General features: G+C 35.6%; 1 protein-coding gene and 1 non-coding gene across 51 annotated transcripts in view; one reads left to right on the top strand and one right to left on the bottom strand.

The window, feature by feature from the left end:
* CEP170 (centrosomal protein 170) overlaps positions 1-27461 on the bottom strand; it is a 136758-nt gene that overhangs the window by 47235 nt on the left and 62062 nt on the right. For 19 of the 50 annotated variants that reach the window (XM_027975574.3, XM_060396414.1, XM_060396420.1 and 16 more), the window contains exons 5-10: positions 20983-21041; positions 20725-20887; positions 18920-19054; positions 10137-10613; positions 5445-5608; positions 4965-5258 (exon numbers count right to left, since the gene is read on the bottom strand). In XM_027975574.3, coding sequence (XP_027831375.2) covers positions 4965-5258; positions 5445-5608; positions 10137-10613; positions 18920-19054; positions 20725-20887; positions 20983-21041 — 1292 coding nt within the window. Of the gene's footprint in view, positions 1-4964; positions 5609-10136; positions 10614-18919; positions 19055-20724; positions 20888-20982; positions 21042-27461 lie in introns of all 50 variants that reach the window. The other 31 variants (XM_060396395.1, XM_060396399.1, XM_060396403.1 and 28 more) reach the window with 2 other exon arrangements.
* On the top strand, positions 7064-7135 carry TRNAH-AUG (transfer RNA histidin (anticodon AUG)). Its single transcript has one exon. It is a non-coding gene; the product is annotated as a tRNA-His (tRNA).

Below are 27461 nucleotides of genomic sequence, written 5' to 3'. Positions count from 1 at the left end.
CAAATTCCAAATGCAGCCTCTATTATCAAGGTCCTCTTCTACTACTCAAGGCTCTTGTCTGATCTCTTTTCCTTTAGTTCCCAGACACCTGACTGGGTATATGAGTGGACTCTGCACATACCTCCCTCCTCTGTTCTAACAGGCTCTCTTTACCTAGATTTTGACTCCACTTTATCACAGTTCCCTGGCTCTGACTTGAACCTAGTCTAGAATCTTGCTGTGAATGTCATAGAGTTTGGAATATCTTCATTCCAAATTGCTTATACCTGGATCCAAGTTCTCAGCACTGACTTCCTTTGGGATGTCTCACTGCTGTCAATGTTCCTCATTTTGTGTTTCCAGTCCTGTATAGTTCTCCTGGTTCTGGATTCTTCCCTACCACCTGTTGCCTACAGAATCAGCACTGATAGATACAAAGCCCCATGAAGGGAGACGATATGCTAACAAGACACATTGGGGGAATCAAAACTCAGGAAAGAAGTATCTGGTAGAACTGGTCCATGGTATGAAATTTATGGAGAAGAAAAATACTTTTTTCAAAAGAAACTTCAGCCCTCTACAAAGGCCAATAATTTTTCTTTTCATTTAATATTTGGCTTTCTGTTTTCACTACCAGTCTTTCTCATTTAGCCTAAAAGTCTATAAAGTAGCCCTGACAGTATCCTCCTCTTCCCTTAGCAGTGTTTTGGACGAAGGAGTGGGGAAAAGAAACTGGTACTATGATGGGTTCTCTAGGTTATTATAGGGAAGTCAAAGGAGGGAGGTCTAGGGGAGGCTATCATTGCAGCGGAAGATAATTACCTTTAATCCAGGCAGTTACCAGCACTTTCTTATTATAGCACATCTCCATGTAAGCTTAGATGTAAAACTTAAGAGTTCTTCATGAATAACAGACATGTGCGTTAATATTATAAAAAGTAAATTTGGGGACAAAGCATACAATAAGTGTTATCTACTGACAAACACACGACACAGAAGTATAAACCAAAATGCTGTCATCCCGTAACTTGGAGGTTGGGGCAGAGATATCTCAGTGCCCTTGAACTACGTAATAGTACAACTGACACAGAAAAAGATAATGGCATTATAGCTTGATCATCTCTTTAAAGAGATCCTACTTTGACAGTATGCAACTTCTCCTGAGTTGCCAGGCAAGTATACGTTCTGCTTTATCGTCTCTAGACACAGAAATACAATGTACTTTGGGGAAAAACTGAAAAGGCATTCTAGCGCTTATCATATTTAATGCCAGTGTATCATATGAAACTGCTGCTTACTCACTTTTATTATTCTGTCTTTGATTCCAAGGTGCTATTGTTCTTTTGGTTTTCTCTTACTCTTACGTTTGATTCTCCTTTACTCACTTTTCTTCCTTTGTCCACCTATACTGGTGTTGCTAAGAATTTCGTACTTTGCCTCTTCTCACTTTTATACTCTTTCCAGATGATCTCGTCTGTATTTTGCATTCACAGCTACCCTCTCATAATCCCCAAAATGTTATTTTAGCCCAGATCTCTTACCTAAGATCCAGACATTTATATTTAACTGACTACTGGACATGTCAGTAGCTTTTTAATCACCTTTTCTGCTTCCAGCCTTTCCAAGTTTCAATGCATTCTTCACACTTACTACAGTTGATTTGCATGTCACTGCCAGATTTAAAAGTGTTCAATGATTCACAACTGCATTCAGCATTAAAAGAATAACAAAAACACTAAAGTCCTTAATACGATATGGAGAGGCCGTCAATGTCTAGTCCAACCTCATCTCTCTGAAAGTAACTGTGGTCCTCTGAACAAGGCCTCTACCCTCCTGGGCTTTTGAAAAGATTGCTCCATATTTTTGAAAAACTCTCCTTGACCATGCCTATTATGGGAGTAATCCCATATGTTTCAAAACGAGCTCGGTTGGCAATTAAGTTCGGTATTTACTAAGGACATTTTATATGCCAGGCACTAAGTTCCTACAGTCATGGAGTTTATATTCTTGCACATGTGTGTATTTGTGTGTGTATTATAGGGGAGCGGAGAGGCAAATAAATAAATAGGAAACTATCAAATGGTGAAAAAGCTTATGATTAAAATGAAACAAGCTGATTTGACAGTACGGGGGTGGAGGAGGGGTGTTTCCTTAGATTGGACAGCTAAAGACTTCTCTGACGAAAAGATATTTAACCTGAGATCTCATGGAAGCTATTGGTACCCTTACTTGAATAGTTTGCTCATCAAAACATCCACCATACTATTTTTAATGCATATGTTTTCACTTGTGTATTTCCATGCCTCCATATACTTAGTTCCTGAGGGGAAGAATGCTCTCTTTCCCATTTCAATCTCTCTCCTAACACAAAGCTGGGCACATGGCAGATGCTGAATAAAGGTTGAGAAAAAAATTAATGAAATAAACCAGCTCTCAAATGAGGGAGTAAAAAAGGAAAGAGACCACACTGAAGTTTTCAGGCCCAAATAACAATTAAATTCAGATGGACAACAGCTGATGGTCCCCACTTCCATCCCACACACCCCAACTTTAAAAGGGAGAAAACGGATGACAAAGCTTACCCAACAACTTGATATGATGTCTGAATCTCCTCCCATCCGCCCAAAGTCCTTCTTACACTCTGATTCTGACTATTTGGGGTCTTTGTTTTCTTCATGCTCACAGGTTACTTCATTTTCTTCAGACATTTGTTTCCCCAGAGCCTGACTTTAGTCAGCCTGAATCTGACCTCTAGCTTTAACCACAGCCAGTAGAATCTCAGCACTTTTTCTTTGGCATTCACAACATAATGTAGTGACTCCTGTTTTTCCCTACAGTTATGGCCTTAGCTTTGTTTTCTGGTTTATACAAACTAAGAATGACTGAATTATCTACTCAGTCACATTCTGACATTATTCCCTTAAATGAATCCTGGTTTAGATTCTTGGTTTTCTTTATCCATAGTGTGACCAAATAATTTGTCACTGAAATTGGGACTCTTTTTGAAAATGAAAAAAAGGATGCTTATTATGGACAGCAGGTATACACGAGGTTTTATGGTCCTTCTCTTCATCCAGCAGTTTACTTTTCAAGAGTCTCAACTGCCAACAATGACTTCCTTCTTGACTTTCTGTTGTTGTGGCCAGGCTATTTCCTTGCACTTTTAACTTCCATTTGAGTTTCAGATTTGACCTTTTCAATGCTGAAGAACTTTTCAGGATTTATCAAAACCTAGTGTAGAGATTCATACATGGAAACTACTCACAAGGTTAATAACACAGCTAATATTTATAGACCTTTTATCATAAGATAGCATTATAATAATAAGCCTCATATATTTTATTGAATTCTTTTTGCAATCTAGTGTTCACTCAGTGTACTTATATCTGGTACATCTAGTACAGATCTGTCTGTCTACAAGTGTTCATGTTTTTAAACTATTACAATATAATCTCCCACTGAAAGATCTTTTAATAGAGAAACACCAATAAACTACAAATGAAATATACATAAATCAAACAAAACTACACTAGAATAAAATTAATCTGAATTTTAACACTTAATAGCTTTTTTTCCCCAAAATCTATCCTTTTATTTTCTACTTGACAGTATCTTAAATAGCAATATACTAACTTTAATCTGAAAGTAATGTCATTATTGATTCAGTGATGAAAATAATTAGAAATGACTGAGTCATTTTCTATTGCTACAACTGTGTTCTTAGCTTTCCTTTACTATTATTAGAAATATTACTTTATCTGTTTGTTAATTTTTAAAAACTTCTCTTTTTTTTATTTACTTCTCTTATTAACAACTATCATAATATCTATTTCCTAAATTAATGGGTTTCCGAAAGTCTGGAGTGCTATACCCCAACACTGAAAAATTCTGAGCATTTGCTCCTCAACTGACGGATGTTAGAAATTTTATATATATATACATACACACACTGTATACACTATAGAACACACTCTTAAACAGAAATAAAAACTATGAAATTAAAAATAAATATAAGTCCTAATAATCTCCTGCTTCCCAAAGGGTTACCTTGTCTATTCTCTAAAAGACCACTGTTTAAGCTCATCATCTGAACTAGTGTATCTCAAATGTTAATCTGCATATGAGCCCTACTTTTAAGGCAGATTCCTTTTCACTATATTTAAGGTGGACTGGAGATTTTGTATTTCTAACAGGCTCTCTAGTGATGCTAATGCTGCTCACATGCTAAGTAACAAGAACCGAAACAAGAGATTAATGCTTAGCCAAATTTATGTTTCTGTCTTCCAGGGGATAAAATATACAGCAGATTCTAAAGTCAATCTTTCATTACTGGGGGCAAAACTACTTTTTAAACCATATAACAATCATTATACACATTAATCAAAAACATCAAAAATAAAATCTGTAATGTAAATAACTATCATAACTAGGTATACCCTTGCTTAAACTCAGAGTATCATAAACACACTGATTTTGTTTTTATACATTTCTTTTCTATCACCACAGACAGCAGTGAATAGAAATTAAGAGAAGAAACTAAGGAGAAAGAATAAAATGGATTAAAACATGTCTTTTCATCTGCTTCAAAAATAAAATTAAAAAAATAAAAACTCTGTTTAACTATTTTTAACTGAAGCTCATGTTTATATTAATGGAGTCAACAGTAATCTGGTTTTCTTTGATTTTTAGTTTTTAAATGCAAAGTGAGCATGGTCAAGATGTAGCATTTAAAAAGTCAAACTTAAATTATTACAACTTTAACAGGTCCAAACAGCTTATATGTATAGAACTTTACATATGAAACTCAGGCAAATTCAGAATATAGTAGAACAAAATCAGAAAGCATTTTGGTCTTATTGTTAGGTTTCCAGTTCCCTAATAAAATCCTAAAGTTTTAATACACTACCTACATGAAAACATTTGATATCCTCTAATAATTTCCAACAGTTAAATATACCACGAGAAAACTAATACCAATTATTTACCTTGTCAATCATTTTTCTTGCTTCCACTTCCTCACTGTTGGGATTCTCTAACTCAATGGTATAAGTACCCTTGTCACTTTGGTCATCATCATTATCCTTTTCAGAAGCAGCGGAAGTAGCTTGATTTTTTAACATTTTATCCATCTCCTGGCTTGGTCTGTGCCCAAGACTCCCTGAACTTCTTAATAATGCAGTTTGTAGGAAGGGAATTGACACCGATGGCTCCTCTGATTTCTGTTTTAACAATTTCCCATGTGGAACACCATGCCCCCCTCTGTGGTGCGCAGAGCTAGTCTGTAAAGACAAAGAAACCACTTTGGCATCTGCTGTTGGAGATTTTGTTTTTTCAAGTTTTGTATGTGGTGCTGAATAAGTAGTTTCCTGACACAAGATTCCCGTACTCTGAGTGAAAGAATATGACCTTCTTTTTCTGGGATTGTCTTCATCAAAGAATGCAATCATAAAAGCAGTTTGACTTACAACAGCTTGGTCTTGATGCTTTTCAGTAGCCTGGGCCTTCTGTAGTTTTTTCTGTTCTGAATGGTGGCGCCTTAAGTGTTCCTCAAGAGTTGCACGCTTGCTACAGCGCCTGTGAGCCCCAGCATTTTCTGAGTCGCTTTGTGTACCATCATCATGTTTGTTTCCTGGACACAGAAAAGAAACCGCATAATAGAGACGGGAAAAAATCCTATGTAGAAAATCAAAGCATATACAAAAGTGCTGCTTGTTCTGCCCCTCCCCCCTTTCAATCCAAAGTCATATGTTCTTTTCAGTAACAGGCTCTGCAAACTTCCCTCAATTGCAATGCTTACATTCAAATTTCATCAACCAACAATGAGTCCTTTATAAACACTTGAATAGGATTACTTTTCTTTCTCCAAATTTTGACTTTATAATGGTTCATCAGTGCCTTAAAAGATAAGCAGTGCTACATCTATGATAGTCTGTATTTGTAACATTAAATATTAATCCTGCCTTTAAACCTTATACCTTATTTAAACAATCAAAAACTTATCTTTAGCATTAGAAGGGAAAAGACAGAAAAAAGTGTGATCCCACCAAAATGCTTATCATTACACAGGAGAAGAGAATGCAAATGCAATAAAAAAGTGTAATGAATCATTAATTTCAGTGATGTTCAAAACTTTCAAAAGTACCCCATTCCTTTCCTTTTTAATATATGAAAATGCAAATTTGCAGTTTCCACCAATTACTATACAATTCTTTACAAACATCTTTCTAGCTATAATTTTTGCAATTTTGTATGTGTGCTCAGTTAAACTCTGGTGGCTTCAAGTTAAATAAAGCATGCTAAAAGGTCTAGCATGGAAAAAGCATAGACTATGAAATCCTATATAAACCTACCAGACAAATGGCATGTTGCTAAATATAACGAGATAAAAATATATTTTCTCTATTAAGCATATAGAGTCAAGACAGAATACTGCAGTTGAATTTTGAAAACATCAGCTTCCTAACAGGCTTTTTGTTACTCTTCATGGCTCTATTAAGGACTAAGTGTGAAACTTTATTAAAACTACTTGATTTTTCACTGATTTAGAATTCTTATCATGTAAACATTAAGTACATTAGAGGAAATAATCAAATGGCAATTATTATATTCTTATAGCATGAATTTAATGGGAAGTTGAGTTATTCTATGTGTGTTTTAGACTGAGTCACAAATGAAGGCTTAAAAGATAGTTATTTAGAAGAAAGCTTAAATGAATCTAGTCAACCAGGTGTATGTCAATACTTCCAAAACTAAATCTGAAAATCTTCCTTCAAATTAGCAACTACTGAAAATACAATACGAAAAGAAAAAAAAATAAAATGGTGTTTAGTTTAATTAATGGAATTCCTGCCTGGGTAATTAATCTAGGGATAAAGGATAGGCAGATGGAATGCAGAAGCAAACAAAACCACTAGTTCAAATACAAAACTCAGGAAAATTGGACATTGTACAACCTATTTCATATTGCACTGGATATACTGCAAAGAAATCCAGTTTGTAAGAGCTGTAAATAACTAAACTCCCATATTTCATGTGTAATGGGACCAGATAACCCATATTACAAACATACACAATATGACGGACTTCCCTGGTGGCTCAGATGGTAAAGCGTCTGTCTATGATGCAGGAGACCCAGGTTCGATCCCTGGGTTGGGAAGATCCCTTGGAGAAGGAAATGGCAATCCACTCCAGTACTATTGCCTGGAAAATCTCATGGACAGAAGAGCCTGGTAGGCTACAGTCCATGGGGACTCGCAAAGAGTCGGACATGACTGAGTGACTTAATGAAAACACGACCTTTACAGACTTCAGTTCTTGTTCAGTTCAGTGGCTCAGTTGTGCCTGACTCTGCCACCCCATGGACTGCAACATGCCAGGCTTCCCTGTCCATCACCAACTCCCGGAACTTTCTCAAACTCATGTCCATAGAGTCAGTGTTAGTTATATTATTTCTTATAACAAGTTATATAACATAGTTATATATGTTATAACACATATATAACATATAGTCATATGTTATGACATACTTATACAATAATTCTTGTAACAACATATAAAATTTGGTGCTTATCTGGTGTCAGGTCTTTTCAGTATCTTTTAAGTTACAGGTTAAAAGAGTATAGATTAGCTATTTTCTTTGTAGAAAATTATTCTTCTTTTTCATTTCCCAGTGTTATACAAGATAACATATCTGATCAGATGAAAAAACTGCAATTTTTGTTTTTAGTTAACAGAAACAACATTAGGAACTGTTAAGATTTTTTCTGTTTTGTCTATCATTAATCATGCATTAATATATTGAAGTTCTTCTAGTATTTTTTAGGATAGATATGACTATAACTAATCAGTAGCTGTGGCCAAAAGAAGCTTCAACTCTCCTAATGAGTAAAGTGTACGGACTTTGTGAACATTATTATCTTCACTGTCCCAAAGCACATGCATTTCACTCTTGCAGGAGCAAAGTTGTTTTGTTTTGCCTACTTTCAAGTTTTTTACTGATCTAAGCAGTTGCTGAATGTCTAATTATTGTAAAATAGTTTCTATTTGCTATACTGACATTTATTTAGAGACTGGGTATATACTTTTGATCTCTTAAATTGTGGAAAATCTTTATCTAATAATGGCAGCTCTAACTTTGGGGGAAAGTAAAATGTCATTTGTAAATACATCTGAAAAAATAAAATGGATAAATATTGGATCAAAAATGAGGCATATTCACAAAGACATTTTCTTAGATGGTTTGTAAAATGTCTTGAAGGCAAATTTAAAAGTAGGGTTCTATGCAATGGCAACATACCAGAATGTATATCTACCTATAAATCAACTCTGATGGATAATAATAATTTGCATAATTTCTGGTAAGGATTTTCAAAATCTAACATAATATATGAATACAGTCTGAATGTGAACATTAATGCCTCTAACAGGAATCAAAATAACAGCTAAAACAGAAAATAGTCATTATAAGTAAAATTATAGTTACAATAAAAGGGTGTAGTAAAGTTTTTTTTTTTTTTTTTGGCCATACCACATGGTATGGAGGATCTTAGTTCCCTAATTAGAGGTGAAACCTGTGCCTCTTGCAGTGGAAGCAGAGTCTTAATCACTGGAATGTCAGGAAAGTTCCATAAAGGTATTTTTTAATGGTGATTTACATCTTAGCTCATTTGTGTACATTTATTAAGGATGGTCTAAAGAACATGTTATTTCTAAATTTTCAAAGTTTACACTACTTTTTACATTATACTAGGATATCAGTCTTATTTTACCCAATCCATAAAAAATGATCAGTTTACAAATGGGTAGCTTTTATATGTAAGCTTTAACCTATATATATATATATCAATATACATATAGGTCTCAATTTATGTTATTATCTAGCAGGAGTAAAGTTAACAATTATATGTCAAAAGTTCATATGCCAGGTCTTATGATAATTAAATACGGTAATAGGCCCTGACAAAGAATTAGGTAATCACACCATCTCACAATCTTGAAATGCCTTAGAAGCAAATAGGAAATAGGTATTTTTTCCATTAGGTGAAGAGAATCCCAAACCATAAAAGTACAGGTTAAACCAGGGTCAGTTTTGTCAATGATAATGAAGTCATTCATTGATTATTCAAATTACTGAGTACCTATCACATACTCAAGTCCCAGGAAAGAGCTAGAGATATAAGGTAATATACACTCTCACCTCAACAAGTATTCTTTTAAAGCTCTTTAACTTTTTGTATAGTAACAGAATGATCAGATTAACATGTAATCATTTCCCTTACAGTAAGCTTGTTATATAAAATCAAGATATAGTAACATAAATCTGTATTCAGCAAATTCTAAATTAAAATTTAACTAGCAAAACCAATGGGGGGAAAATGATTAGTTGATACTCTGATGTATTTGGTCAAGTATTTTTAATAAAACATTGAAAATTATTTCAAAAATAAACATTTAACTGCAATTTTCACTAGTGAAAAAATTCTTAATTCAATGAATTCCTAGTATCTCTAAATAAAATTTGTTTCATGATATGAGTATCTTGAGAACAGTCTGAAACACTCCACCAACAATGTGACTATACTGCCAAAGTAGAACTCTAAGCCCATAATTCAGTAACTTAAAATGTTTAAAATCTACATGTTGACATTTTACAGGAAGCACACAGTAGAGAATAGAATTAAACATGTATTTTCCTTAAATCAGGAAAATGATGAGAACTGTCTTCTAAGGAATTCCACTGGTGAAATGAATGAATATTTCCACAGGAAAAAGAAACATATGTAATGGCACACATTTTCCAGGCAAGAATACTGGAGTGGGTTGTCATTTCCTTCTCCAGAGGTTCTTCTTGACCCAGGGATCGAACTTGGCTCTCCCGCATTGTAGGCAGACACTTTACCGTCTGAGCCACCAGGAAGTCTCAATGGCATACATATAAATTTACGAAACCAATTTGGTTTTGGCAAGAAAATGAAGGCAGACTGTTTTGAATGAGTAAGCTGGATATGGGCAGAATGGCTGGCTTTTGAACTTTAAGATCAAATAAACCTTCAAAAAAGCAGAAGCAGCATCTTTATATCATATAATTATTTTTCTAATCATAGTTTGGTAACTGAAGACTGAAATTAACCATAAAAAAGGAAGTTCTGAAAAGTTACCTTTCAACCTTTTCAAGTAAACTGGAACATCACTTTTAATACTTTTGGAATCCTCTTCTGTTCTTTCCCATACCATCTGAGGAGGGTTGTTCTGTGCTAGCCAGTCAGCTACTTTGTTTTCAGGTGCCATCATTCCAGTTTGAATCCCTGGCAGGTCTTGAGTTCCAGGAGAAGACTTCTTTGACTTGTGGCGCTGATCAGAAGTAAATTTTGTCACGTGATCTCTAATAGTTACTTTCCCTGGGGTACTGTCATCAAATTCAATGGTAAATGAAGCATGCCCTGCACCTGTTGTATGAGAACTTGGTGTGTCTTTTGTTGGGATTTCATGAATAGTGCTCTCTGTTATTTGTGATGGTTGCTGAAATTCTTTTGTAGGGATTTCAAAATAACTTGGTTCCCTACAGAAAGGAAAAAGTACTTCTTCACTTGCAGCTGCAGATTGTTCTTCAACTTGCTTGGCATCTATGCTGCACCCTAATAAGAAAAATAAGAGAAAATTCAAAATATTTGGGAGCTTCTAGAACTTGAAGGAGTATAGTAATGGCCACTTCCATTACTCCATGGGAATCAGAAGGCAGATCGCTGCTTAGATGAAAAAGAATGACAAATGTCTTAAAAGAGAAATAATTTTGATTATAAACATGGCATTCCTGTTACCAATAGGAGATGCAAGAGAAGCAGCAGTGCAAAGGATAGCAAAGCAGTTAAGAGATGGGATTTTGCATGACTAGGTCTACATTGTCTCCAATGTGGATTCAGAAATCATCAAAAGTACAAAGAAATGAAATCAAATGTAGATGGAGATGCATGTTCAATGTACATATCTAGAGAGACAGAAAAAATATGAATTTCCTTATCAAGTAAGGAGGATGAAATATTGCAAAAACAAGCAAATTCCTAAAGGAGAACAAGTGTTCAAATGAAGAAAGAAACATGAGGTTAATACATAAGCAACATTCTGGACAGGATGATTTTACTTACCATTCTTCACCATCACAATTCAGAGTCATTACTTTCAGAATGACAAAAATAATATTACTAATGTGTGATCCTTACAAGAAGACAGATAACATTTTATAAAGAAAAGAATGAGTAAAGACATGTGGTTTGCTTGTAAAATGCAATCCAAGCAGCAGTGTGAAAGAAGTAAGTTAAAAATAGAAAATTCAGTTGCCAGCCAATTAATTCCAAAAGAAAATTCATGTACATTTCTATACAGCAGAATATGCCCAACTGTCAAAAATCCTTAGAGGAAAGGTGAATTATAAATCTCAGATCACCAACAAGAGTTGGCATAAGCAAGTAACTCTGGAACACTATTCCTCTGCTGCCTCAGAGACAAATAAGAAGGTATGAAAATAAATGCATCTCTATATAAAATATGTGAAAGCATATAAATGAAAATGATAACTGAAATGTTTTAAATCTGTTATCAGATATTATAAATGCAAAAAAAATTAAGATTAAACTGCTTTGGTTTTCAGGAAGCAAAAGAACTATTATAAAGATGGTAAAGAATGAATTCAAATAAAAACTCTTTCCCTAAAGCTCAAAAGAGCATTCCTTTTAAAAACACACTGATAGAAAAATCATTTACAGATAATTTATTAGGAAAGAATATATGAGGGACAAAGTTGTTTATAGTAATTTTCTAATTAAGTAAAGCATTTTGTCTCTTGAAACATTTTTCCAAATATTAAATACTGATGGAATTCTTCAGGTGCTATAATCAGTTTCTTAGCAACACTCTGAATATGAAACAGTCATAAAACTGTTTGCTTTTAGATTATACAAGAACGGAATAGCAACATCTCTACAGTCCAGTGTATGGCACAAGGTATTGCATGCGTGCTAAGTCACTTCAGTCATGTCTGACTTTTTGTGATCCAAGAGAGGGTTGCCTTTCCCTTCTCTAGGGGATCTTCCCGACACAGGAATCAAACTCACGTCTCTTATGTCTCCTGCATTGGCAGGCGGGTTCTTTACCATTAGCGCCACCTGAGAAGTTCTAAATTAAGAATCACCTCCAGTGTAAAACACAACCAACAAGGAGGGCAAACAATTCACCTGCAATGCAGGTGAACCCGGTTTGATTCCTGGGTTGGGAAGATCCCCTGGAGAAGTGATAGGCTACCCACTCCAGTATTTAGGGCTTTCCTGGTGGCTCAGATGGTAAAGAGTCCACCTGCAATGTGGGAGACCTGGGTTCGATCCCTGGGTTGTGAAGATCCCTGGAGGAGGGCACAGCGCATTAAAGACCCCAAGCTCCACTTCCAGAAATTTTAAAAAAAAGTGAAAAATATTATACAGACAGTAAACAGAATATATAACAAAAACAATTTTTAACAGAAAAATTATCCTTGTCAAGTCTACTTAGTTTTTCCTCACCAATGAAAATTTAAAAACTGTATCAGAAAAACTCTATACTGTCAAAGCAGTAATTCTACACACTACCCAGAAGAGGATATACAAGATTCTTAATAAGCTAAGTAATGTTCCAAAAACTTCTTTATTAAAGAGCTTATTTATTTTTTTCCTTAATATTAAAATGTCCACTTGAATGTTTACTTTGAAGGCCTGTCAATAAGAATTACCATGAGTAAAACGCATTGTCTGCTCTCTATATATTGATAAAATCACTGATGTTTTTATTTTTCCATACACTGGTTTATTTACTAATGTAATAATGTACTGTGCCTGATCAATTTCATATAGAACTATCCTTCCTATCTACCTGACCTCATTCATTCGTTTTCTGCATCCTCACAGGTAACAGAGAAACACTGAAGACAGAAAGCGGCAGTCTCCTACCCCCACTACCTGAATGCTCAAAGACGTGACTAAACTATAAAGCAATAACTGCAACAAGCTGGCCCAGGGGTATAGCATTTACCATCTACTTGTCACTAATGATTCAAATGAATATGTTCTCAATTTTCCTCCCTTGAGAAGAAAAACTTTACATACTTTTAACATGCTTTCACTTTTTAACACATTAAAAAGCAGAGGTCACCAACTGCACGTAACTATTTTTAAGGTTATTATTTCCTAAGTTATTCCTACTTCAAAACTGAGTTTCCTCTAAAGATTAGAATCTGAGACTTCTATAGGCTAACACCCAATTTATCCAGTAATCAGTTATCTAACAATGTCAAGTAGCACAACAGAGTAGAAAGACAGACAGCATTTATGATCCGATGATTACAGTCAAACAGCCTGGTTCAGCAGAAAGCAGGAAGAAGATTTCAAATCAGCTAAGTCCTACCTCTATCACAGTTCTTAATTCTCATTTTTCTCATTGTAAAATGAGAAAATAATACCCATCCATAAGATTGTTGTGAAGATTCAGTGAGGTATGTATTAACTGAGATAGCGTAAGTCACCCAGAAAAAGTCGGCCACAAAGTAGGCACACAAATAAATGTTTCTCTTACTTTTTCTCCCCCAACTCTCCAACACAGCTAACTAGGAAAACAAGAAACTAAAACCAAACATCTAACTCTAAAAAACCCAAGACAGATATGGCAATACCCATATCCTCATATCTGTGATCTTTACTACGAGCAAAGTCCCTCATTGAGAACCCTTTTTTTTTTTTTTTTGACTATTTACTCAGCTTACATGTGACAAATCTGGAGGGTATGTAAAAGCAAGGATTAATGTCAGATATACTACACTAAGAAAACGAGTCAACTGGTTGAGATAAGTCAAAAAACAATAAAGAGCAGACATGTGGCTCAAAAACACAGCAGTTCAGAACCATTCAGTATACAGGGAAACAGTCTTACATCAAGTCTCCCAAGGACATTACTGTAACATATAGTTCAATTACTGATATTCATAATGAGGCTTCTGAGTCATAAAGTAAACATTTTAATTATATTCAGCCTTCTTTGCTTAAGGAAATAACATGAGTAAATAGAAATTTAGGGAAGGGTTAAACTTAAAAAAAAAACAAAATTGCAATTGTAAAAGTGAAGTTCGGTCATCTGGAAAATTCATTAGTAGAGGAAATCATTTTGCCAAAGATGATAAAACCAGATCAAGGGTGGGCCTACTATACTTGGGATTGTAGGCCCACTAGAGAAATTATTAAGGGTCTTCTAAATTAATATAGAAAAATAAAGGAGCTTTCCTTTCTCAGTACTGGTAAAAATCATTCTGAAATTTATGAATTTAACATGAATTTGCCTTCAAAACCTGTTTTATTTATACTAAAGTAAACTCAGTCATGCCCAACTCTTTGTGACCCCTAAGGACTGTAGCCCTCCAGGCTCCTCCGACCATGGAATTCCCCAGACAAGAATACTGGAGTGGGTAGCCATTCCCTTCTCCAGGGACCCTCCCAACCCAGGGATTGAACCCAGGTCTCCTGCATTGCTGGCAGGTTCTTTTCCCATTTCAGCTATAAGGGAAACCCTAAATACTCTTAATGAGATTAATAATGAAACATTGGTATGAATAAAATATTATTAAAATAATTTTAATTCATACTAATACTTAATTATTAATCTCAACTAAGAGTATTTAATAAATGATCATGGTTGAATCAATTATGGTTATCTAAACCAGAAGAGCAATATCCTTAAGTTCTTAAGGCATTTTATGATTGTGTCACTTTCCAGGGAATCTCATGATATACATAATCTAGAAAAAAATGTTCCCTTCCTTTTTCTGTACTAAATTAATTACATGAAATATTAAGCTATTTCAAGGTGCTTACAAAGACTTTAATTATGAAGGCAAATTCTACTTAAGATATCCATCCAACCTAGTACATTCAAGTACTTCAAATTACAAAGACTGGGAAACTCCTTTTACCAAAAAGGAATTACAACTCTAAAGTTTTTAAATTTAGTTCAATTAGATTAAAAAATCAGTGAAAAAGAGCCAAAAATCTACTCTTCACAGTTGTATGCAACCTTTTCAAAATGTATGCAACACTTTAAAGCCTTTAATTGTAACTTAAAAAATGTTTAAACCATGTTAGCAGGTTGGAGAACACATCTGAACTAAATAGAGGACAAGTTCTCTTTTAATAGGACTCAAAATATTCACACTACTTCAGGAGAACTTGACTGCTCTAATATTTGCTTCCAGGGTTTTGGGGAATTTAAGGTAAATCGGTAGGAGATTCTGGATACACATGGACCCACAGAAAGGGACATAAGTTACTAGGGAGCAGATACTCTAGTCTCCTTTCTGGAATGCTCACTTTTCAAAATAAGTACTGGACTCTTGAGAGTCCCTTGGACAGTAAGGAGATCAGACAAGGCAATTTTAAAGAAAATCAACCTTAAATATTTGGATGGACTGATGTTGAAGCTGAAACCCCAATACTTTGGCCACCTGATATAGAGAGCGAACTCACTGGAAAAGAAAGACCCTAATGCTGGCAAAGATTGAGGGCAGGAGGGCAGAAGGAGAAGGGGGTGACAGAGGATGAGATGGTTGGATGGAATCACTGATTCAGTGGACGTGAGTTTGAGCAAACTCTGGGAGACAATGAAGGACAGGGGAGTCTGGTGCGCTGCAGTCCATGGGGTTACAAAGAGTCGGACATGACTTAGGAACTAAAGGACAATAACGAAGATTCTACATTCTAAAAACTGGTAATGAAGAAGCAAATCACTTTCTGTTTTTACCAGAAAAGCATACTTAGAGCACAAATAAACTAATCATTTATATTTCACAATTTTAAACATTAAAAAAGAAAACTTAATTTCACAATGACCGAATGAAATAGCATTTAATTTTCAAACTTCACTCTACTATACGTGCTGGCATCATAAATTATATCAGACTTGTAAACTGTTTCCCTCATTCTATAGTAGTTTAAAAAACTACAAATGATGAATCTGAAACAATCACATCCTGATGCTAATATATGAAAGTAAATGAGACTCTCATTAAAGCTTTTAATCAGCTGAATCTGACAGAGTGCTTTAAGCTTCTTAACAAAAGATGTAAATCACTAAATTCCTTCCAACTCAAAAATAATCCCACGATTATGAAGCAGCTTTTGTCATCTGGCAGAAAAGATACTCAATGAGATAGGCCACACAAGCTGGTAATCATTTAAGAATTTACTTTCATTCACATAGATGAAATTACTACCGGACACTTCACAGCTTGAAATTCATTTTATTATGCTGAGGCATGAGGGATTGATTTTTATGTCAATTTGTTTTTGGGGTGTTTGTTTTAGACTTTATACTCTACAAAGTATATTCTTTTGGAATGATTTTGAATGTGTGTGGGTGGGTGTGTAATGACCGCTGAAAAGTTAACTGTGGGTAACAGCATGGACTCTATAAGTTAGGTCACCTGGCTTAGAATCGCAGCTACACTTTTTGCTAGCTGAGTGACCTTGTGAATAAAACTCACATCACTGCGCTGCCACTTCCTTATCTATAAAATGGGTATGATAACAGTAACTACTTTCAGGTACAGCTGTGAGGATTAAATGATTAAATATACACAGGGCACTCAGAAGAGTGTCTGGATAAAGTAAGCACCACTGAAGTATTATCTACTGTTAATAAATCATAGTTCTGTCTCCAGTACAAAAATTACAATTATACTTCACTGTGTTCCACAAGATATTTATTTCAGATTTCAGACATTGTTTTGGGTAGAAGGATCTTTAATGGCTAGATAAACTCACTATCACAATTATTTTCAGAATCTGGGAACATTAAATTATGCTATATTTCATTTAGCTCCCTAATAATTAGTACATTTTTTTCTCACTCTTCTCTCTTTTCCTTCCTCCTTTTCTCCCTCCCTCTCTCTCTCCTAGGTTGCTCTAGTACACATGATAATATAACATGTGATCCTTGAAGTAAGAAATGTGCAGTTAAGATAAGGAATACACACAAAATACTAAATAAAAGTGTTACGATACACATACACAGATATATCCTTTAGAATTTTATACTACTGGATTTATGTGTATATACTCCTGTGGGAGAAGAGAAGGCAGTAATTAGTCTAATTTTTGTGGGAATGAACTGGGAGAGCACTAAACAACTGTAGTGGGATACAAGGCCAAGGAAAGTGGGATACAGTTAGAAACTCTGACATAAAATCTATGTGAAAATATAAAATCTTCACATAAAGTCTTTGTTAAGCAAAGGAAATAAAGGACAGCTTAGATTTATTGCACAAATTGAACTGCAGAAAGGTTGAAACTGGAAATAGTTCAGTTATGATTCAATGGGGGAAAAAAGGACAAGAGAAGTAGGCAATATAACAGATGAAGTGAAAGGAAGGGAAGACACAAAAATTTCAAATAAAGCAGACATTCTTGACTGTCTTCCAAAATCCATTTCCTATTTCTCCCTCCAAAAAGAACTCCAACGTTCCCAGGTATCTGCTCATCCCTGATACAACTCATGTGCCTTGAGGGAAAATTAACCCCACATTCAGCTTCAGGATGGGGAAGACTGGCTTAAGGATAATCTCAAAACCCTTGCCAGGGATTGGTTCAGAAATAAGCATGTGATCTACTCCTGAACCCATGAGAGATCAATGAAATGACAGATGCATTAAAAACTTTGGGGAAAGTTTCCAGGGGGTCTTTTAGAAGCAACCTTTGCTACTTCTGACTGGATGTAATCAAAGCAGCATGCACCCCAACTGCTACTGGCAAACAGCCTCTGAGTATTAGGGGAAACTTCCTTAGTATGCAGCCACTGAACAGAAGGGCTGAGAGTCCGAGAGAAAACACTAGCTGATGATGCCACTGAGATGCTGCATTAACCAATTCTAAAGAGGTTCATTATTTAAGCTGGTACATTTCCGTCCTGTTTGGTTATCAGGTGGCATTTCTGTTATTTGCATCTGAGGGTATGATAAATAATATTAAGCTTCTGAGCTTGAACATGAAGAAAAAGTTGTGCTGGCCACAGAAATAAGAAAACTGAGATGGGACTTCATTTGCAGAGTTGACAACTTTAGTTTGGGGCACTTTAAGAGCAAGTTGATAAGGCCAGCTTTCTTAGACCTGTATCCTGGTAAAATTAGAGTATATTTATGAATAAGAACCAGTGTTCTTATTCTCCAGCTAAGAAAAATGTCTTATTTATCTTGTAGAATTATAGTGAAAGGTAGAAAGTTGACATGAGTGCTGATGAAATCTATCCTTGGCTCAGAGTCACAGTTGGCTTTACATACTGCTCCCTGGTGCCTCTATTTAATTCCTTCAGTTCTGATCCTTATCTGCCATTATCAAGGAAACCGGCTGCTCCATCCACCAGTGTTGATGTCCATGCCAAGTCCTTATGTAACAGGCAACTGATACCTCCATTTATTTCCTGGAAATCTTGATTTTCTGGCTTTTGACTTAGTTTATTACTAAATTTCTCCAGCAACAAAAGAATATGTTCCTTGACTATTAATCTGAATATGTGATTCAGAATTATTTCTTCACTCTCGCTGCTTAACAGCTAATCTTGTTGCAATCATACCCCCCAAAATTAGGCACACTGAGATTCTAAAGAAGTTTTAACCTCATACATTTTGAACATAATAAAAATTTTTCATTTAAAAATATGATTATATGCTTGTCAATCTAGTAAAAACACACAAAGTTAGTCTGCATTTACTATTTTGGTCTAGTTAGAACATTTTAATAATTATTTCAAAATGCCCAACCATATTATTAAACTACATCATTTAAATAATAGGAGATACCACTTTTAAGAATAAATAGATTTTTGTTTTGATAGCATGTTCTTCCTTAAAACCATTTAATGTCATAGTCTGAGATTTTTTTACCTGATGTTCCAGTTTCGTGATTTTTCTCTTCGGGTTTGCCATTTGACTTGAAAGGTCTTTGTTCATCTGCCTCATCATCCCCCCACCATGAAGGCTGCCCATATAATGGAGTACCACGGGGCATGGCAGAAGTATCTGTAAAGAAGTGGGGAAAATCTGTCTAAAGCACATGAAACAGGAAAACAAACAAACAAACATGCTTTTGGAGAATGCTAGAATTGTCCAGTTGATTTAATGAGAAAACAAAGTACAGGTGACCCTTGAACAACGCAGAGTTTAGGAGCCTCCACCTTCTCTTCTCACCTCAAGCACAGTGTAACTTATAGTCAGCCTGCTCCCCTGGTGGCTCAAATGGTAGAGAATCTGCCTGCAATGCGGAAGACCCAGGTTCGATCCCTAGAGCAGAACACTTATTCAACAACTTTCACTTCCAAATCCACGGTTCCTGTGTGTTAATCACTCAGTCATGTCCAACTCTTTGTGACTCCATGGACTCTAGCCCACCAGGGTCATCTGTCCATGGGATTCTTCAGGCAAGAATACTGGAGTGGGTTGCCAGTTGCTTTTCCAGGGGATCTTTCTGACCCAGGGATCGAACCTGGGTCTCCCACATTGCAGGCAGACTCTTTACCATTTGAATCACAAGGGAAGCAGTTTTGTATTCATGGATTCAACTAATGTGGTAGTATTAACTATTGAAAAAAATCTGCATTTTTTAAAAAATAGTGCTGCTCAACACGGAGAAGGCAATGGCAACCCACTCCAGTACTCTTGCCTGGAAAATCCCATGGATGGAGGAGCCTGGTAGCCTGTAGTCCATGGGGTTGGTAAGAGTCAGATGCGACTGCAACTTCACTTTCACTTTTCACTTCATGCACTGGAGAAGGAAATGGCAACCCACTCGGGTGTTCTTGCCTGGAAGAATCCTGGGGATGGGGGAGCCTGGTGGGCTGCCATCTATGGGGTGGCACAGAGTCGGACACGACTGAAGCGACTTAGCAGCAGCAGCAGCAGCTGCTCAACGGTTCAAACCAGTTTGTTCAAGGGTTAACTGCATAGTCTAGATAGCAGAAAATACTCTAAGTTGAATAGTATTTGTGGATCTCATTCAATATTGAACACGAGAAACGAATTTTGCACTGGCTAATATCTAAGTAATATAAACTGCTAGAGTCCAGTAGCTTTTAGTTAAAGCGCAACTTGTTCGCTGGCACACAGAAATGTCTCATAAGCCTAAACATAAAAGACAAAACTAAATTTTGGTGTAAGTGACTGTTTTAAAAAAATTTCAAAGCCTAAGGACACTGCACAGTAACTAAATTTAAACTAGTTGTTAACTGGACTAAAAAGCTTATATCTGAGCAATTTGGTAATTCCTAGCAGTTTTAAAAATTGCTTTTGTATGACTGGGATTATGTATATAAAATATTCTTAAAGCTCCTACTATAATATGATACATATCATAATAATTATGATAATGTAGCCATTATTGGACATTTCCTTTTCATTCATTTCAGTTATAATCTAGGTGGAAAAAAGCAGACAAACATGAAATAATAAAAATACTATAAGGTAAATTATATTTACTTTCCTCAAATAAATATACTAAATACACCTACATACAACTGCCATACAATTATGTTCTACACTGCTTTCTAAGAAGCACTGGCTGCATTAAAACCCACTCTGAAATTGTCATTATCATTAACTATTTTTATAAGGACATGGACAATTTTCTGAGAACAAAGCATGCAATTTCTTCCTAATCAAGAATAAACATGGTATTTTCAAAGAAGTTAACTTACCAACAACTTTCTCCTCAGATTTTAGTGCTTCTGTAGGTTTGTGCTGCACTTCTGTTGCAGAATCTGCTACCTTTGAATCTATGCTTTTGGCACATGCAGATTTTGATAATTCTGATTCTGAAGATTTTTGGGACAACTGAAGCTGAATGGTAAATTTCTCATGCTACAAAACAGTTTAAAATGGAAGTGAAATATCCATGAGTGAAATCAACCCTACTAAATGGCAGGTTTACAAAAGAAGTAAGTAAAAATGTTTACCTTGAGAGCTTCTTCAGGGACCCTCATTTCTCCTCGTACTACAGTGAAAAGATTTGTATGTAAACAGGGCTAAGGAAGAATATAATTTCAAAACTCTGATAAGCTTAAAATAACCAAAGATAATACATAAATTGTCCTATTTTCAAGAAGCAATTATAATAAGAGAATGACCATATTTCCCTTAAGAGTTAAATGTTAAAAAAAGTTTAAATGTTAAATTATGTTCACAAATATAAAACTTTTTAATACTAAACAAAATCTTAAAAAGTCTAGCAAGTAATTCCAAACTTAGGTAATAATCATGGCCTTCAAGAAGCAAACAACTGTGTGATTAACCTAAGCACAAAAGACATTTTCAGTTCTAACAGTAACATGACCACAAAGAAGAAAAGCACCTGGGTCAAATGATATTGACAGCTAATCACAAAAATCTAAAAAGAAGTGTCATCAGGGATTGCTGCTGCTAAGTTGCTTCAGTTGTGTCTGACTCTGTGCGATCCCATAGCCGGCAGCCCACCAGGCTCCCCCGTCCCTGGGATTCTCCAGGCAAGAACACTGGAGTGGGTTGCCATTTCCTTCTCCAATGCAGGAAAGTGAAAAGTGAAAGTGAAGTCGCTCAGTCGTGTCTGACTCTTCGAGACCCCATGGACTGCAGCCTACCAGGCTCCTCCATCCATGGGATTTTCCAGGCAAGAGTACTGGGGTGGGGTGCCATTGCCTTCTCCATCAGGGATTACCAAACAGTAAATCCTGAAGAAATTCAATTATTCCTACTTCACAAGCACTGATAAAAATGAAATTCATCTTGAAAGTGCAAAAGAAATGCTATAATTAGGGTCTTTACAGCAACTGCAACCACTCCTTCCCCCATGAATTGCAATCAGGGTCAAATTACATTATCAAACAACTGATTCTATACAGATTAGAACCAAGTGCTAGATATAATGAATGCTTTCATTATTATGCCTAAAAGAACAATGGCTCTGTATGTTAAAAAGATCTTTCACTAAACAACAGAGGTCACATTTCTCACCATTACTTAACCCCTTAATGAAAGGACTTTTGTAACCACACAGTAAATTCTAGTCGTCTTTATCAGTTCAGAGCACCCATGACTTCAAGGGTAAAAAGCTATAATTATCATGACCACTTGGGAGAAAAATAGACTTCCCATGCATAACAAGCAGTAAACTTGTTTACAAGTATTTGATCTATAGTTCTACTCATTAAAATAATAAAAACTCAGAATTTTCTAGAATTGTAAAGTGCTTTGGGAATACCTATTCAATTCCATTAAACCACCTTCCCATTCTATCCACGTGGAACTTGAGGACTAGAGAGGCAGAACCCAAGATAATAATCTAGTCAACTGAATATTAGTCCAGGGCTTTCTTATCACTTTACATTGCTTCCAGTAACTGTGAAATAATAAAAAATTTCCTTTTTTATTATGTATATATGCTGATTACTGGTATATATGACTATATATAGTTCACAGTTAAGTACTTAATTAAGTAAAAATTCTAGTAAGCTTTTGTTTTACTCCCAAAAAACTCATTAACAGCTGCAGAAGATTCACTGCATTCCTACATTTACAGTGGAAAACACCATCTTAAAAATACTGAAAGTCATTTCTATTTTTCAATGGGAAACAAATGATTTTAGCCTGCTGTGAGTGCTTTCTGCTGCTTCAAGTTTCTCCTGGGAGTGCTTTAATTAAGTCTATTCCTCAAAGTTAGTCTAGGGCATCCTCTTACACTTTTTTAGGATCAAGGAAAACTTATAAAGAGGGTATAACTCAAGATTCACATACTTTGCCTTACCAAAAACCTTTTGTGTGGGAGACCAAAGAATTCAAGATTTCTCTTATTTAAGTTATGAATTTACCTGAGAATTCTAGTATGACTATGAGATTTTTGAGACTGCTCTGACTCCAGCTTTCACCTTCAAAGCTACTATCTTGCTGGTGGTACAGACCCAGGTAACTGTTTTTAGCTTGCTTAATTCAGAAAAGTGACAATCTAAGGTACAATTACTTATGATGTCAAGTTACAAAATACACAATACAGTCATATTAACTACAGCTGTATGTCAATTATATCTCAAAAAAGTTTAGAAAAAGTTATATGCTTACTTAAATCTTATTTACTAAAAATCATTAATATTTATAAATTATTTCCACACTTCTTTGAATAAGAAACAACTGAAAAACAGAAAAAAATAGGTGAAACAATGGTTTGCAAAGACAATCAATACCAGGTAGCAAAAGACAGTGATTCCTGAGCGAAGAGGAACAAATCAAGGGGAGCGTAATCACTGCCCTAACTCAGTATATTTAGAGAGCTTCCAAGTCACACTGGAGGGAGGGGTAAGCAAGGCCAAACCTGCCAGACTCTAAGCTGTGAGGAAAAGAGGGTTGAGTCTGGGCAGACCAAGATGACCACAGTTCAGAAAGCTGCACAGAAACAGTATTCCGGAGATTGTTACAGGGGCTGGCTCAAGTATTCAGCTGGCTACTGATCAGTACATTAATTTGAGAAAACTTATACCTATGGCTGGGACAAGACCCACCTGAAAGAATTCGAGGTAATAGTGCCCCTTACTCAGAGAGGGCCAGGAATAGTGTCTAATCACAACAGCCAAGCTGGAAAACCTCATGTATAACGGGCCACTGGATAAAGCAGGGGTCGGCAAATTGTTTATCTATTGAGGGCCAGACAGTAAACTTTTTAGGTTTTAGAAGCCATATGATTTCTGTTTAAACCACTCAGCTCTGCTATGATAGTGCAAAAGCAGCTAAAGAAAGATGTAAATGAGTAGATATGCCTGTGTACGAATAAAACTTTATTTATAAACACAGGCTGAGAGCCAGATTTATCAGGGGGCTTGCTGACCCCTAAAGCAGAGTATACAGAAAGGTCTTGCTTCTGTAATGGGGAATTAATTAGCCCCAGACTAATCTTAGAAGTTCAAAAAATTTTAGGAAAGCAAGACTCAACATGATAAAACTATTTCAAAGTAACCTGTGTCCCAGAACCAAGCTCAAAAATATTTATAGGAATCCAAAAGTATGCATACAATACTCAACAAGGTAAAAAAATTCACAATGTCTGTCATTCAGTCAAAACATTGAATGTAAAAATCAATCAAAACTCACCCAGAACTGACACAATTGTCAACAAACATTTTAACACAGTTAATATCACTGTATTTCATATGTTTAAAAAATATGTAAAGACTTGAAAGATATAAAAGACAAAATCCAAATTTTAGAGCTGAAAACTCTACTGGATAGGGAAACTGCATGTTAGACACAGCCAAAGAAAAGTTTCGTAAACCTGAAGACAATGCAACAATAATAACAACCCAAAGTGAAACCCACAGAGAACAGATACTCATTAAAAAAATGATAAATAGAGCCTCAGTAAGCTAGGAGATGACTTCAAGTAGCCTAATATACATTTAAATGAAGTCCTTGGATAAAAAGTGGGGAAAACAGAAAAAAGAATTTAAAAAAATAATGGCTGAATTTTTTTCTAAATCTGATTAAAAGTATAAACCCACAGATCCAACATGCTCAAAAACCCCTAAGCACAAGAGACATGAAGAAAACTGCATAAAGGCACATTAAAATCAAACTGCTCAAAACCAGAGGAAAAGGGAACCAATGCAAGTGAGAACAACAAATTTAAAGTACTTAAAAGAAACGTCATCTAGAATTCTATGTCCAGCAACAATAACTTCTAATAACTAACCTGAAATGCTTTTCCAGACACACGAAAGCTGAAAGAATTATCATTAGCAGAGCTGTACTATAAGAAATATTAAAAGAAATTCTTTACACAATAAGAAAATGAAACTAGATGAAAATGTAGATCTATCAATATAAAAAAGGATGAAAAGTACAAGACATGGTAATTACAGTGGTTTAAGATATGAATACAATGGCCATAAAAATCTATTTTTCTTATTATTTAAACCTCTTTAAAAGATAACTGATGCTTTACTGATATCAATGTAGAATGCAATTTGTAACATATATAGAAATAAAATGTATGACAATCACAACACAATGATCAGGACAGAAAAAAATGAAAGTATACCACTGTAACATTCTTATACTGTATGTGAAGTAGCATAATTTGAAGATACAGCTTAAAATTAAAGATAAAATTATAAAATCTTAACCACTATTTTTATAAAAAGGGTAACAGTAATAAAATAACAAAGAAGACAAAATGAAATCATAAAAAAGCTCAATAATCCAAAATAAATTAGGAGAAAAAGAGAAAAAACTGATGGGGCAAATACAGCATGAATATCAATACGACAGATTTAATAACCACATCATCAAATGAATGCTCTAAATCCCCAGTTGAAGGCAGAAATGATCAAACTGAATAAAAACTAAGACCAACTATGTGCTGCCTACTTCAAATGTAAAGACAATAATAAGCTAAAAGTAAAAGAATGCAAGTGATATACCATGCTAACACCAATCCAAAACTAATGTCCAGACAAACCAGATTTCAGCATAAAAAATGTTATCACAGATAAAGCAAAGCATTTTATAACTATAAAGGGGGTCAATTCATCAAGAAGACACAATAATCCTAAATGTTTACACTTCTAGAAACAGTGTTTCAAATTACATGAAGCCAATACTTCTGCAAGGAGAAACCAACCCAGAGTCTGAAATTTTGATACTGCTTTCTCAATAACTGACACAACAACTGGACAACAAATCAGTAAATACAGAAAATGTGAGCAACACTACAACTAAGTTGACCTAATAGAATACTCCACCCCAAACCAGAAGAATGCACATTCTTTTCAAGTACACAGAGCATATTTACCGAGACAGAGTAGATACACCATGCGTGACAGGACAGGATTTGAAATACACGAAGTATGCTTCTGACCACTATGGATAAATTGGAAAGTAATAACAGGAGGTCCCTTGGAAAAATTCCAAATATTTAGAAACTAAGTAACAAAGACAACTCAAACAAAGATCAAAAGAGAAACTAGAAAGTATCTTCCATGTTAAAGCAGCACAGGCATACTGATTGTACTTCCCTTTACTGTACTCTGCAGACACTGTGTTTCATACAAATTGAAGGTTTGTGGCAACCCTGCACCTAGCAAGTCTATCGGAGCCAGTTTTCCAATGTCATTTGCTCACTTTGTGTCTCTGTACGGTAATTTGCACATTTCAAACGTTTTCATTATTTTTATATTTGTTATGGGGATCTGTGATCAGTGATCTTTTTAAAAAGTTATTTTTGGCTGTGTCGGGTCTTAGCTGCAGCACGCGGGGTCTTTGCTACAGTATGTGGGATCTTTTGTTGTGGTCCGTGGGTTTGTGGCACATGGGCTCTCTATTGAGGTGCCCAGACTCAGTAGCTGTGATGCACGGTTCCCAGCCAGGGATCGACTCTGAGTCCCCTGCATTGGAAGGTGAACTCTTAACCACCGGGCCACCAGGGAAGTCCCTGATCGGTGACCTCTGATGTTACTATTGTAATTGTTCTGGGTCACCATGAACTTCACCCATGTATGTCGATGAACTTAACTGATAGATGTTGTGCACGTTCTGACTGGCCTACCAACTGGCCGTTCTTTCTCTCTCTCTCCTCTGGCCTACCTATTCCCTAAAACATGACGACGTTAATGTTAGGCCAATTAATAACCCCACAACAGCCTCTAAACATTTAAGTGAGATGAGGAGTCACACATCTTGTACTTCAAGTTAAAAGATAGAAATGACTAAACTTAGTGAGGAAGGCATGTCAAAAGCCAAGATGGCAAAATATTTTTGGTGTTAAAAAAAGAGAGAGAGAGAGAGATGGAGGGACATTTGAGGAAAAAAAAAAGCCAAGACGGGACCAAAGATAGGCCTTATTTGACAGCCAAATTGTGAATGGAAAGAAAAAGTTCTTGAGGGAAATTAAAAGTGCTATTTTAGTGACACATGCATGGTAAGAAAGCTAAACAGATTTAATGTAAACGCAGAGCTAGTTTAGTGATCTGAATAGAAGACCAAACCAGCCGCAACATTCCCTTAAGCCAAAGCCTAATGCAGAGCAAGGCCCTCTCTTCAATGAAGGCTGAGAGAGCTGAGGAAGCTGCAAAAGAAACGCCTGAAGCTTACAGAGAATGGTTTATGAAGCTCAGGAAAGGAAGCCATTTCCATAACATAAAAGTGCGAAGTGAAGCAGCAATTACTGATGCAGAAGCTATAGCAAATTATCCAGAAGACCTAGCTAAGATAATTATAATGAAGGTGACTACACTAAACAACAGATTTTCAATGTAGAAAAAACAGTCTTCTTTGGAAGAAGACACCCTTTCATAGCTAGAGAAGAGAAGTCAATGACCTCACTTCAAAGGGCAAGCTGAATCTTTTGTTAGGGGGGATAATACAGGTAGTGACTTTTAAGTTGAAGCCAATGCTTACTTACCATTCTGAATATCTT

The sequence above is a fragment of the Ovis aries genome, chromosome 12 (genome assembly GCF_016772045.2).
Source record: "Ovis aries strain OAR_USU_Benz2616 breed Rambouillet chromosome 12, ARS-UI_Ramb_v3.0, whole genome shotgun sequence".
NCBI classification, from domain to species: Eukaryota; Metazoa; Chordata; class Mammalia; order Artiodactyla; family Bovidae; genus Ovis; species Ovis aries.
This window is presented reverse-complemented; position numbering and strand designations above follow the sequence as displayed.